The following is a 14,890-nucleotide window of genomic DNA, read 5'->3' on the forward strand; positions in this document are numbered from 1 at the left end:
TATATTTACCCCCCAAAAATGAAATGCTAATTAGCTGCTAATGTGGCTATCATAAAGAGCTACAAATGCCATGGTGATCTGGACGAGAATGCCGAATCAAGGCAAAGGTAAGAATCTCTGGATGAACTATCTAATGTTAGCTAAATTTAGTAATACATTGGCTAAATGTCTTTAAATTTACAATTTTGCAAACTGTCTTGTGCAAGTTTTAAATTGACACTACATGTTAGCAAAGGTGTCAGCTAGAGATGACATTCAGGAGCTTGCAGAGATTTGTAGTCTTGCATGATGTCTACTTTGATATTAATTAGCATTTTCCAATCTTTTCCAATTTTCCAATCTGTACGAATATATTGATGAAAGTCACCTTGTCCAAGAGAGATTTACATTGTTATCATAACGTCACGCCAGGGTAAGCCTACACGAAACACAACCCTTATTTTAAGTGTTTCTAAAATTCCCTATGGGAAAATGAATGGTGGAAAAACGATTGGAACCATTTCCCTGTTTGACCGCTAGGTTTTATGGGTATTATGACACCACTTGGGGCTCTATTGTGTTGTCTGACAAAGTTACACATTTTAGTGGCCTTTTATTTCCCCCAGCACAAGGTGCACCTGTGTAATGATCATGCTGTTAAATCAGCTTCTTGATATGCCACAACTGTCTGGTGGATGGATTATCTTGGCAAAGGAGAAATGCTTACTAACAGAGATGTTAACAAATTTGTGCACAACATTTTTGAGAAATAAGCTTTTTGTATGTATGGAACATTTCTGGGATCTTTTATTTCAGCTCATGAAACATGGGACCAACATGTTGCGTTTTATATTTTTGTTCAGTGTACATTTGCACCAAATCTGGAACCAACAGGACCCTGAACATCTTCTACCCCCAAGCCATAAGACTGCTAAATAGTTAACCAAATACAGTGCCGTGAAAAAGTATTTGCCCCTTTCTGATTTTCACTTATTTTTGATACTGAATGTTAGCAGATCTTCAACCAAAACCTAATATTAGATGAATTGAACCTGAGTTTACAAATAACAAAAATGTATACTTAATAAAATAAAATAACGAAGTTATGCATCACCCAATTCCCCTGTGTGAAAAGGAATTTCCCCCTTACACTCAATAACTGGTTGTGACATCTTGAGCTGGTTGTGACACTTTACCCCTACGCTAAGTTATCGTTACTCATTGTGTATTTATTTGTGTTATTATCTTTCTATTTTTCTCTGCATTGTTAGGAAGGGCCCATAAGTAAGCATTTCACTGTTAGTCTACACCTGTTGTTTACGAAGCTTGTGACAAATACAATTTTATTTGATTTTTGATTTGACAATGAGTACTTGTCTCTCAAATACATCGTTACAGTTCATGGTTAGCTAGCTAGTGAATTTTTGCCATATTAGCATAGAAGTGACATCAGTAAAAACACCTCAAAACAAGACATGGTATCAAGGACAAGATAAAAACTAGCCACCTACAATTCTCCACATGGCAGCTTCGTGTCATTATTGCAAGCTATCTGGCCATCCAGAATCACAACTGATTGGACTTCTGCCCCCATTGAAGCGTGCAAATTGCTTTCGCGACTTTGTCTCTATCGAGCTCTGTTGACATGGTGGTGCAGGCTTGTCATAACAACTTTTGATAATTTAACATTTTGAGGTTGTCATCTTCAAAGTTGTTGCCGCGGGTAGCAAAATGCTAAATTAACATGACGAGCTGAATTAAATGTAAAAGGCTTTGAAAATAAAATCTTGGTATACACTCAGTGCTTCGTTGACATTTCAGAGATTATTTTCGTGAGAAATCTTCAAAAAACAGGAATTTCGAAGATGACGAGTATAATAAAATATGAAAATACTACATGTCATGTATTCAAAATCGATATCCATCTTACCACTATATTGTTTTATGTCCTGTGGAGTTGAGGAGAAAGATGACGAGTTCAATGGGAAAGTGAGCCTGTCAGGTAACGTTAACCAGTAGGCTTAATTCTTGCACAGAATCCAGCCAAATTGACGCAGTTCCATTTTCCAGATTTTTGACCACGTGTTCTCTGGCCTCCATTGATTTAGTCACCCTAATTCTGTCAATCCAAAAGTTTAAAAACTCCAATAACTTTTGAACGGATTATGAAAGAGACATGAAGTTTGGACCATTGGTTTTCTTAGAAGTATATCAACACAAATGTCCCATTGGTCAAAAATGCTCTTTTGATTGGACATATATGCATTACAATAAGACCACAATGAGTTGTGTGGGAATTATTAGAATTAAGCATTGAAATTCACCAACATACTTATATACACAAAAAAAGGAGGACCAAGGCACTCTTCATATAATTAATTAAAATACCTTTATTTGAATGGCATGTTCAATGGAAACAAAGTTAAAAAACCCTGACGTGTTTCGGCTTCTATACACATATACTTTGTCACTTGTCTGACTAATTATTGATTTATAATGTTGGTATAGGAGAATATATTCTGTATTAACAGTGTTTCACTTCACAGTCCAACACGTCATTTAACCGTGACGTGGTGAAGGCTGGCACCGGGAGGCGCTTCCTGGGTGGCCTGCTGGACGACACGTCCTACTGCTACACCCTGGAGGTGTCATTTTACAGCTACATGGCAGCGGGGAGCACGTCGCCCGTTCCCTACACCGAGGACACCTGTATCCTTCTCTCTCATTGTCGTCAGGGTTCCCAGGGAGCCTGGCCGGGGCCCCCGCCTCCTTCTGCCTACGCCTTCCCAGCCTCCCCCGCTGGCTGATGGAGGAGAAAGGAGAGGAGGCATTAGGGGGAGAGACAGAGATGGAGCACACGACACGTGTACACGTGTATGTCTCCTCCCTCTCTCTCTCCCTCCACTAACTTCCCCAAACTTCAGAGCTTCACATCCCATAGAAAGCATGCTGTATTGGTGTAAGAGTTGATTGATAGTTACATCAATACACCCTGTCCATCCATGTAGGACAAGATATGCAACAGGAACAGGAACAGAGGGGATTGTGTGTTGTGGTGCCTGGGACTAGGGTTGCAAAGGGAGGGTATATTACTGGTGCCTGGGACTTGTGGGGTGCAGGCTGCAGCACAGATTGGTTTAAAGGGAAATTGAGTGTGAGGTTCTGTCGTATATTGAAAGGCTCATGTCATTGAGCCAGCAAACCAGTGTACAAACACTAACAGTGTTTTGTGTTTTTGTGGACACCAACACGCATCGAAAACAGAATCCGATTTCTCCCTGAGAGCCCAGTCTGTGCGCAGCGATTGGGCACTGTGGGCAGATTGAATTTGTGTCTTCTTGAGGGGGATACTCTGGACTACAAAAGGTCTGATTCTCCAAATCAATGCTACTCCTGAGTAGACAAAAGCCAGCCCTGTGCAGATGTCTTGGCCAGTGAAATTATCTGGGCCGTGTCTGTAGAGCCCACTAATGAGGGCTGACGGTGATAATGTCAGTCTATTGTACTGGTTCTCCATCCCCCAGCGTTTATCCACACTCAGCCTGCCCCTATAGTAACAACCTCATTTAGGGCCAGACGAGAGCCTATTGATTTCCTAGTCATTATTGGAGGCCTGGCTCGATCGACAGGCAGTACAGGGCTGAGATGTAGACGAGTCAGGTCAGCCCTTATCCACCTGAGCGCTGCCTTGCTCTTTTGTTCAGCCAGATACGTAGTGACAGTGGGAAGGCAACACCTGCCCCATTGATTTTGTTTACAAAAGAGGTAGAGAGCATGTGTGTTCTGCTTTTGTTGTGATGAAGAATAGAATACAGGAGGCCTGTTAATTGCATAGTCTTTTGTACACTCCAAATGCATTCAGGGTTAAATGTGTAATCTTTATTTAACCAGGCAAGTCAGTTAAGAACAAACTCTTATTTACAATGACAGCCTACACCGGCCAAACCCGGACGACGCTGGGCCAATTGTGCGCCTCCCTACGGGACTCCCAATCACAGCCGGATGTGATACAGCCTGGATTCAAACCAGGGACTTTAGTGACTTCTCTTGCACTGAGATGCAGTGTCTTAGACCGCTGCGCCATTCAGGAGCCTTCCAAAATAAATAGACATTAAATAGTTAAATAGACATTCTCTATAGACTAAAATGTTCCTTGAGATGAACTTGTTTTTAACCATTTTAACAAACTTTGTTGGAAAAGAGGAGACACGTCTCAGATCCATGGGATAGAGAAGAAGCAGAAAACCAGAGTGGTGTGGAGTCAGCCTACAGGCAGAAAAGTGTACTATACAGTGCCCATATTCCTTGTTTTGAGATGAGAGGAGATATTCTGTGTAGCGTAAGTGCCCTCTAGTGCCAGGAGGGTGAGGTGTCTGTGTGTGTCTCAGCTCCATGTGGCTCTGTCCCTGCCTGCCTTGTATCACTCTGTCACACTGTAGACAACCCACTGCCAGCGACCTTTATATACAGGGCATCCATTCACTTCTTTGTTTAATTATTTATTTATCTTGTGTTTATATCAAAAGGGCTGTAAAGCCTTCTCATCTCACTCAATGTTTTCCCCCAACCCAGTGCTCCGCTGAACTGTCAAGTCCAAGGCCTAGTTGGCTGGCTCGCTATAATAAGAAACCCATCCATGTAGAATTACACTGCCTCCAGGAGATTCTTTTCCCTTAGTGTCAGAGAGGGGATGGAAACAAAAAAAATCAATTTACTGTGTGTGGAAAGAGTCATAATTTACCCGTGATGCTCCTCTCCTTAAAAATGTTCCTTTCTTTGTTTCCCACATAAAAGAGCTGTGCTGTACAGAGGAGACAGTTGGAACAGAGAGGCTGCTGTAATATGTATGCACATAGCATAACCACAGTGATAGCCACACACTGCAAGTGCATAACAAGTCCCTTGATTATTTGTCACTGTGCTGCAGTGGGCTTAAAGAAAGAGATAAGAAAACAGAACAGAGCTGCTGCGGTCCGTCACACCCCCTTTATGCTTCTGGAGTAGCAGTGTTTACTGGCTGTCTTTGTTGGTATCTCTGCGCTAAAGTATGCTGGCTGAAAACAAGATGGATGAGGTGAGGTATTAATGTAAATGGAAGAACATTATATAGGAATACCATGGAGGCGAGCCTAGTGGGTGATCGGGATGTGGAGGGGGGACTGAGTCATGGTAGGGGTTGAGGGCCCTGCTGGAGGTCAGGCAGGAACAGGCCTGGGGGAAGCGTGTAGCTAGGCTTGGGGAGGGGGAGTGTCAGCACTACGCAGGGAGAGGGCAGCGGGGACTTCGTGTAGAGCAAAGATTGGGGTCAGACAGGTTGAAGGAACCAGCCATGTCGCTTTTTACACCCCGGTGATCTGGTCTATTGAGTGTGCAAATCATCAACAAAGACCTTTATGCTTTGCAACCCCCCTCCTGCTCTAAAAATGAATGAATTATAAATAAATAATTACTTAGACCCCCAAATGAATCCCCCCTTCTCCTGTTTAAAGCCTGTTATATGAAATGAAGTGCCCATTTTGACTCGTCCCTCTGTGCACTGTCTGTGACTTCTATTAAGATTTAACACATCATTGTAAAGCCCTAGTTACTTGGTTGCTTTGACAAAGTCATTTCTGAAGGCTATTATTTATTTCATATGATTAGTGATTAATTTTTAAGGTAAAGAAAAAAATAACCTGTCCTTACGTTGTCCACCCTATTACGTGAACTGAATTCTCATTTTAACATGGTGAAACTATTTCTTTTTAAATATTTTTTTAAACAAACATTGAACATCTAATAGTCAAATCATAGTGTAAAAGCAGATGAGCTGGTTCTACTCTTTTTGGCCATTTTCTGGTGTTTTGTGGTGGGTCAAGCATAACACGTCAACCCTGTTACCCATAATTTTACCAATATTTTTTGTTGTTGTTAAGCTTGCATTCAGTTGCCCCTCCCTGTTGCACACAGCATGCTTCTATTCCCCCTGTCACAAGGGGATGTATGGCTGATTTAAGAGGAAATCCTGTTACGGTCAACCCTGTTACGGTCAACCCTGTTACGGTCAACCCTGTTACGGTCAACCCTTTTGCTTTATTTATTTGGCACTTAACAGGAACTTACTATAGTCTTTTTTAATTTTATTTATGGGAAAACATGTTTTTTATTAAGTTGAACATGTGCTCTTCATGACAGAATGTAATAATTTGGTGAAATCAACAACACCAAAATCACCAAGTTACACTACCCAAAATGGACTAATTTGATGGAAGGACCTTGTAGTCACCATAATTGAAATCTTAAAAGACAATTTTGCCACTTTTCAACATCATATTCATTATCTCCTGCACAATACTAGTATCTACATATGTGAAAATGGCCCGTTTCTGTGATTAAAAAGACAAGATGAAAGATCCTAAAAAAAGCTTCACTGTTTCATCACAGGGTAGGATCAAACGTAAGAAAAACGGTTATTTTCAAAACCTGCAACACGTTTCTAGCCAGAGGGAGGGTATTTTCTTGCTCCCCACGTCAATGCGAATTTCATATTTTTCAAATTCACAGATTTTTCCTTGCTTTCCTTCCCCCGTCTATGGTCACCCAGGTCTAAAAGGCTCATTATATTGGATGAGCAAGCTGTGAATGTTCCACGCCAGAGCAGTTGGAATATTCTCGGTCGTTTAATGATTTCACCACCTGTAATCTTGCACGAAATGGAGAGAAACAATGTTTCATGCTGAGAATTCACTGAGGCATTTGCTTTGTTCTTAGACTGGTGTCCTATTGGGAAGATTCCACTGTGGCTTCATAGGACTGGTGTCCCTCTGAGTCTATAGTCTCTGTGTGCTGGTCTGTTATGGCTCTCCATGGATAGGGATTGGCAACGTTGTGAAGAGATGAGCACTCAAACAGAGGAAGGTACAATACCAACCTCTTGCTCAAAGACTTTGTGATGGAGCTGTTTTCTTAAAATAACTTCAAAAAATATATTATTTAAAATGTTATGTCTTACTTCAAGTATGTAATTTGTAATATATCTGAAGTAGGACAGAGCAGACACATTTGGTCTACCTGTCTGTCAAGGTAATTCTATTTTCTCCTTTAGGTTATTGTGGAGGTTTTCAGGTAATTCTATTTTCTCATTTAGGTTATTGTAGAGGTTTTCAGGTTATTCTATTTTCTCCATCAAACTTGATCTTTTTGATGTGGTATACACACTGTAATGTCAGAGCATCATTAACAGGGAGACCAGACAGTGTGAATGTTGAGAGAATCTGGGACCTTATTCAAAACCCAGCTTGATGCTTTGACTGGGAGAGCAAGTAATCTGTGACATTCATCTCTTCCCACTTTTAGTTTTTTTTATAGAACTTTCCACAATGCCTTCCATCTATTTAAAGTAAGATGATGAGGGTTGATTGGACAATGGACTCCAGCGCTAGCTATGTCATGTGACCAGACATGCCAGTGGTGAGAGGCAGCTATGCGTTGCCCTTTTTACTCTTGAGTTAACAAGTCCAGCGCTGGGCTGTGATCCACTGAAGAGAGACAGCTCCATGTTCCGGCGGTGTGCCATTTCCCCCTGTCCTTTAGGCTCCAGTCCAGACGGCTATTGAAAGACCTATTATCCCCGGGTCTCACCATAAAAGTCTCACTCAATCAAGCATGGCCATGTTGTCAAACCCTTAGTTTGGTATCACTGCCTCACTTAAGTGTTGTGCTGTCCTGAAGACGTTCCATACACATAAATTGATACAGCACGAGGAGCACAATGTGGAACCGGACAGCTCCGTGGTTCCTCCTGGCTTCAACATCAATCACCAGCCCACAGAAGACGGCACCGCCTGACAGCTAGCTGCAGTCTGGGAGATCACTCTGACAACAGCAATACATTGGCACACGCAAAGTATGGGAGCGTGACTCACACAGGGACATTTGAATACCAAACCTGCCAATTGAACATTTCAGGCTTCGCTAATCATGACACTTAGTTGATAGACAGTGACAAGTAGGCAGATATTCTCCCACAGTTGCAGTAATATGCTCCTCAGATCATCATTAGACGTGGTAGGATTCTCTCAATTGTTGACTTCTTTTCTTTCTCCTTTCCATTAAAACACAGGGTAGGCTTACTATTATCCACAAACAAATATAATTAGGAATTTAAAGCCATTCAAAACCCTATTAGTTGACTTGTGTGACAGTATACATGGAGTCTTAAATGAAGTTTCCTTCATCATCCCTACTGGCTTTTAGACAGACAGATTAGATAGAGGTCATCTGATGCTGCTCAGCCAGTGGCTCTGAGAGCTTTATGGCATGAGATGTACGTACTTACCAATCTAGCCACTGGACATATCTGCTGCCTGCTCTCTGCACCTCTTAAGTGATGGACACTGGACAGACTCCAGACCTGCAGCACTCAGGGCTACTCCTTATCACTGCTGTCAGTCCCCATTAGGAGTCTGCTGAAGATGAGGCCCTATCTGATATCTGTGTGTGTGTGTGTGTGTGTGTGTGGTGTGTGTGTGTGTGGTGTGTGTGTGTGTGTGTGTGTGTGTGTGTGTGTGTGTGTGTGTGTGTGTGTGTGTGTGTGTGTGTGTGTGTGTGTGTGTGTGTGTGTGTGTGTGTGTGTGTGTGTGTGTGTGTGTGTGTGTGTGTTCATGCGTGTGCATGTCTTCGTTACTGCATGGATGCCTGTGTTTTGTGTCTGGATGTCTTTAAGGGGGAGAACAGGTGTTTGATGTCTAATGAATGAAGCATTACACATTAGCTACAAAGTTTCTTATAGGAAGAGGACACAAGGTCTTTGAACATAGTTTAGCTGCGGGGGGAAAACATGCTCCCTTTGTGCACCGCTGTTTACTGTTTTAATTAGCATTGTTAATTGGCTCTTTGTATCACCCTGGTGACAGGCCTGTCACTTGATGGTATTGATGGCGCTGATGTCCCTAATTTGTCTTCTTGTTAGGGATGGTCTGCTGTGGACGCTGGTGTTTTGTTCCTTGTCATTGGGGCATCATTGTCCATCTGTCTGTTTAGACTGGGCACATGACACCGAAAGCAGATAAACAGCTTGGTAAACAAATCATCTGTCGTATCTGCTGTGGAGTGTCCATTTTCCCATTGTCTCGTCACCTCATCAGCCCCATGGTGGCTTGTCCTTGAGTCACAACAAAGGCCTTTATCGATCCTACAAGAGGGTAGAGGAGATATTAAAGCCCCTCATGCTCCTAAGCTGCTGCAGTATCCTCTCTGCCCCACTGTAGATCTGGCAGGCCAGAGCACCCAGCACAACTCTCCTCTTCTCATTGACCTGACATTCCAATGTACCAAAAGTTGAGTTCCCATCACCTTACCCAACAAGCACCACAGAGGTCCTCTCTGAGCTTTACTGTAGTCTACCTCCGCTGTCCAGTTCTCCATCTGATAACACAATGAAGCACACCCTAATTTACCACCACATTTCTTGCCATGTTTCCCGAGGACATCCTGTATTCCCTGGCCTGTCCTCTTTGTGAGTTACAGTAGAATGGACTGCTATTGAGTTCAGAGCCAGCTGTCTAGTGTCCAGTCGTTTAGCCTGATGTTCTGCGTTTGTCTCCAGGCAGGGAGATTTAGTATAGAAATTATCCTGAGAGGAAGATATTGTCCATCTTGGCAGGGAAGGTCCTTCAGGGAAGGCTTATTCTCTGCCTGACTGTGCCAATGGGCCTACTTATAATGGGCAGCCTTGTTTTCTATGGAGACAAGGAATTGGAAGGAACTTTGATAGTAATATAGAAATTCTGATATGCACCTTCATTCTGAAAGGGAAAATGTACTGTCTAGGTGGAATGTGACATTTTGTGTCAGTAAAATACTTACATATTGCCAACTGCATACATTTTTTGCTTTATGCACCATTGCAGGAAGGGCTGCCAAACTTCCACCCCCCTTGATTATGCAACACCTTTTCCTCCTGCCTGGTGTGTTGAGTTGATGTTTTGGAACTTTCCACCCTCCTTCGCGAGCTGCCCTCAGGCTGTGCTTTGGCAGAGTCCTCACTTCCTGCCGCTAGCAGCTCATCCTTACTGCTCTGGTTGCCCTTGGCAACAGGTCAGCAGCCAATCAGGGTGTTGGAGTGTCCCGCCTGCAGCTGTGATGCAGATGAAGTATTTTCCTTCCGAAGCGGCCATCCATCACCAACTTCCTGTAATAGATGTGAGATGTGACATCACAAGCTGAGAGGCCATCTGCACTCCACGGGTTTCTGGGATATTTCTGTCATTGCTCAGAGCATGCGTTTGCGCTGGCACCGTTTGATCACGGGGTAACACAAAACTTTCCCAAGGTCAAAATGAACACTGGGGCGGTAGGTGGCTCTAACCTAGTGGTTAGAGCGTTGGACTAGTAACCGAAAGGTTGCAAGTTCAAATCCACGAGCTGACAAGGTACAAATCTGTCGTTCTGCCCCTGAACAGGCAGTTAACCCACTGTTCCTAGGCTGTCATTGAAAATAAGAATTTGTTCTTAACTGACTTGCCTAGTTAAATAAAGGTAAAATAAAAATGTGAGGGATGGTGGTCTCTCAGTGGCTGGTGTAGGATAACCTTATGGAGAGCACTCTGGGTTAAAACAGACCTGTATTGGATTATAACAGTCATTGTGTATGGAGGACAAGTATGTTGTACTGCATCATGTCTTCAGAAGACTCCTCAAAATTATGGTGCTCACTTCAGAGGATGGTCAACATGACATAAGGCTAGAATTAAGCTACTGCATGTTACCCTTCTAAAATAACTAGAGAAGAAGATTATTGTAACTATAAATGCATAGCAGGTTATGAGCCTAAAATAGTTAATGGCACGATTCAGAGGTTGTAGCGACAGACAGATGGGTGTAAATACAAGAGCTGGAGCTGTGCGGAGAGTGCCCATCGACCGGCTAAGTGACGAATGGAGGCCCACAGAGACACCACCTTTCCAGGCTAAGGTGACTGAGTAGCAACAGTGGGGTATGGAAGGGGGATGAGGAAGGTGCTGGCACTCAAAGTCAAAATAGGGCAAATGGGAGGCACCCTACACAGTGTAGGAGGCTGAAGATATTTGGCTTGTCACCTTAAACCGGAGGCTGGAGGCTGAAGATATTTGGCTTGTCACCTTAAACCCTCACAAACTTTTACAGATGCACAAATGAGAGCATCATGTACGGCAACTGCACCGCCCACAACCACATGGCTCTCCAGAGGGTGGTGCGGTTATCCTACACTAGCCTCTCCAGCCACTGAGACCACCATCCCTCACATTTTTATTTTAACTTTATTTAACTAGGCAAGTCAGTTAAGAACGCATCACCGGGGGCAAACTACCTGCCCTCTAGGACACCTACAGCACCCGATGTCACAGGAAGGCCAAAAAGATCATCAAGGACAACAACCACCTGAGCCACTGCCTGTTCACCCCGCTATCATCCAGAAGGCAAGGTCAGTACAGGTGCATCAAATCTGGGACCGAAAGACTGAAAAACAGCTTCTATCTCAAGGCCATCAGACTGTTAAACAGCCATCACTGACACAGAGAGGCTGCTGCCTACACACAGACTCAAAATCATTGGCCACTACTCATCTAATTGTTTTAATTTAACCTTTATTTAACTATGCAAGTCAGTTAAGAACAAATTCTTATTTACAATGACAGCCTACCAAAAGGCAAAATGCCTCCTGCGGGGACGGGGGCTGGGATTAAAAATAAGTCAAATATAAATATAGGAAAAAACATCATGACAACACAACACTACATAAAGAGAGACCTAAGACAACAACATAGCATGGTAGCAACACAACATAACAACAACATGGTAGCAGCACAAAACATGGTACAAACAGACAACTTCACAAAGGGCAAGAAGGTAGAGACAACAATATATCACACAAAGCAGCCACAACTATCAGCAAGAGTGTCTATATTCTATACCATCTATTGCATCTTGCCTATACCGCTCAGTCATCGCTCATTCATATTCATATAATAATATATTATTATATATTATTATTCCATCCCTTTACTTAGATTTGTGTGTGTTAGGTAGTTGTTGTGGAATTGTTGATTACTTGTTCGATATTGCTGCACTGTCAGAACTAGAAGCACAAGCATTTCGCTACACTCGCATTAGCATCTGCTAACCATGTGTAGGTGACCAATAGAATTAGATTTGATTTGTCTTCTCTGTTAATCTATGACATGTTAGCTTCCATACAGTGTGATGTGTGTGCACGTGCGTGTGTTCACTGAAAAGACACAAAGGCATGGACCTCCACCCAGACACTCAATTCAGCCCAAGGATGGATTGTTTATGAGTTAACAGCTTTGGATAATGGGATTTCACCTGTAAGGCCTTGGATTGATGTTTCCTAGGTAATATCTGAGCATTGAAAGGAATAATAATACAAAAAATACACAATCACTTTCTTTATATGTTTTTCACGGGCACTTGTTTCAATCACAGAGGTGTGACAGATAGACAGGTCATATCTGAACATCAACAAGGAAATGACAAGAGGTGAACAATTATGTTTCTGTGTCATTTCATCATTTTGGTCTGTCTGGTAAAGAATATATTCATAACAGCAAAGCACCTTGACTGGGGAACCTATGTGTCCATCTTTGATGAAATATGGATTACTGGTAGTTGTCACTCATTTTTTCTTGTTCTGGCCCTATGAATTATAATCGTACATGAGGGAATTTTTTCTCATCGTTTTCCCTATTGTCTTAACAGTATTTATGTGTGTACTGATTCGTCTAGATTAACCAGCGTTTAAAAAAAAATGTTTTCTACATTTTGCCTTAATCTAAATCATTTTGTTATTATCTGTGTTTGTGATCTAATCCAGCTCGGCGTCATGGCAACAGCATGCAGAGTAACCACACAGTTTTATGATCAAGTGTCTCAAGTTATTGATGCCTTCCATAATGTGGTGGGGGCTGGGGGCTAGACTTGTGAATTTGAAAAAAAGCCTAGGCGGTAAGTAATTGCCACTGTGATGCCTTCCACCTTCGTGTTTTTGGCTGATGCAGTTGATTTACTCCCACTAAGTGCGGAACACAGTGTGTTGTAGCCTGGTAATTTATACGCCACATTTCTCTACTGGTTATTGCTTAGTTATTTACTGCAAATGGTTCTATTTGTTCTGTGAGGAAGAAACTAGGGCTTTATTTATTTATTTATTTCAATTAATAGTAGAGCGTCAGAGGCAGGATTTAGAGGCTTTGTGAGATGAAACGGTGTAACTCCAGTAAATGCCTCCCAGCCAGGGAGAAATTGCATTGTTGTTGACTAAACTAAAGGCTAACAGTGCCATATGTTCATGTTATAGGAAATAACCTTAACATGGTCCCCTCAGACATGAAGCTGGGAAGAAATGTTGCCCGCACCTTCCTCGACTACTACAGGCACAACAACTTCATTGATGACAACAAACTACAAATCCCAAATCACATCAACAGGTAGTGTTTCTAATGACACATTTCTATAACTTGTCCAGTTTACATCCTATTTGTTTAACTTGATAATATTCACTAATGTTTTTGTGTCCTCAGTATGGAGGTATTGTCCCAGGGTCGACAGGGGAATGGAAATGGGAACGGGAGGACTTCTGGGAGTGAGAGAGGAGCAGAGAGGAAGAACCAGAGTATCACAGGAGAGTACTAGACACCTGGCAATAACATACTGGAAAGACCAGTCCAGTCTGACCACTGTATAGGGCTCCTGACTCACAGCCCTACACTGTATCCACACAGCCCTACACTATATCCACACAGCCCTACACTATATCCACACAGCCCTACACTATATCCACACAGCCCTACACTATATCCACACAGCCCTACACTATATCCACACAGCCCTACACTATATCCACACAGCCCTACACTATATCCACACAGCCCTACACTATATCCACTCAGCCCTACACTATATCCACGCAGCCCTACACTATATCCACACAGCCCTACACTATATCCACACAGCCCTACACTATATCCACACAGCCCTACACTATATCCACGCAGCCCTACACTATATCCACGCAGCCCTACACTATATCCACGCAGCCCTACACTATATCCACACAGCCCTACACTATATCCACACAGCCCTACACTATATCCACACAGCCCTACACTATATCCACACAGCCCTACACTATATCCACTCAGCCCTACACTATATCCACGCAGCCCTACACTATATCCACACAGCCCTACACTATATCCACACAGCCCTACACTATATCCACACAGCCCTACACTATATCCACGCAGCCCTACACTATATCCACGCAGCCCTACACTATATCCACGCAGCCCTACACTATATCCACGCAGCCCTACACTATATCCACACAGCCCTACACTATATCCACGCAGCCCTACATAATATCCACGCAGCCCTACACTATATCCACGCAGCCCTACACTATATCCACGCAGCCCTACACTATATCCACACAGCCCTACACTATATCCACACAGCCCTACACTATATCCACGCAGCCCTACACTATATCCACGCAGCCCTACATAATATCCACGCAGCCCTACACTATATCCACGCAGCCCTACACTATATCCACACAGCCCTACACTATATCCACACAGCCCTACACTATATCCACACAGCCCTACACTATATCCACACAGCCCTACACTATATCCACGCAGCCCTACACTATATCCACGCAGCCCTACACTATATCCACACAGCCCTACACTATATCCACACAGCCCTACACTATATCCACACAGCCCTACACTATATCCACACAGCCCTACACTATATCCACACAGCCATACACTATATCCACACAGCCTACACTATATCCACACAACCCTACACTATATCCACACAGCCCTACACTATATCCACACAGCCCTACACTATATCCACA

The 14,890-nt window shown here is 43.0% G+C and overlaps 1 protein-coding gene across 1 annotated transcript in view; it reads left to right on the forward strand.

The window, feature by feature from the left end:
* LOC129810577 (cytosolic carboxypeptidase 6-like) overlaps nucleotides 1–13,981 on the forward strand; it is a 434,529-nt gene extending 420,548 nt beyond the window's left edge. Inside the window, exons 11-13 of the mRNA XM_055861239.1 lie at nucleotides 2,526–2,688; nucleotides 13,343–13,445; nucleotides 13,539–13,981. Coding sequence (XP_055717214.1) covers nucleotides 2,526–2,688; nucleotides 13,343–13,445; nucleotides 13,539–13,650 — 378 coding nt within the window. The 3' untranslated portion in view covers nucleotides 13,651–13,981. The remainder of the gene's footprint in view (nucleotides 1–2,525; nucleotides 2,689–13,342; nucleotides 13,446–13,538) is intronic.
* The last annotated feature ends 909 nt before the right edge of the window (nucleotides 13,982–14,890 follow it).

The sequence above is a fragment of the Salvelinus fontinalis genome, chromosome 14, assembly GCF_029448725.1.
Source record: "Salvelinus fontinalis isolate EN_2023a chromosome 14, ASM2944872v1, whole genome shotgun sequence".
NCBI classification, from domain to species: Eukaryota; Metazoa; Chordata; class Actinopteri; order Salmoniformes; family Salmonidae; genus Salvelinus; species Salvelinus fontinalis.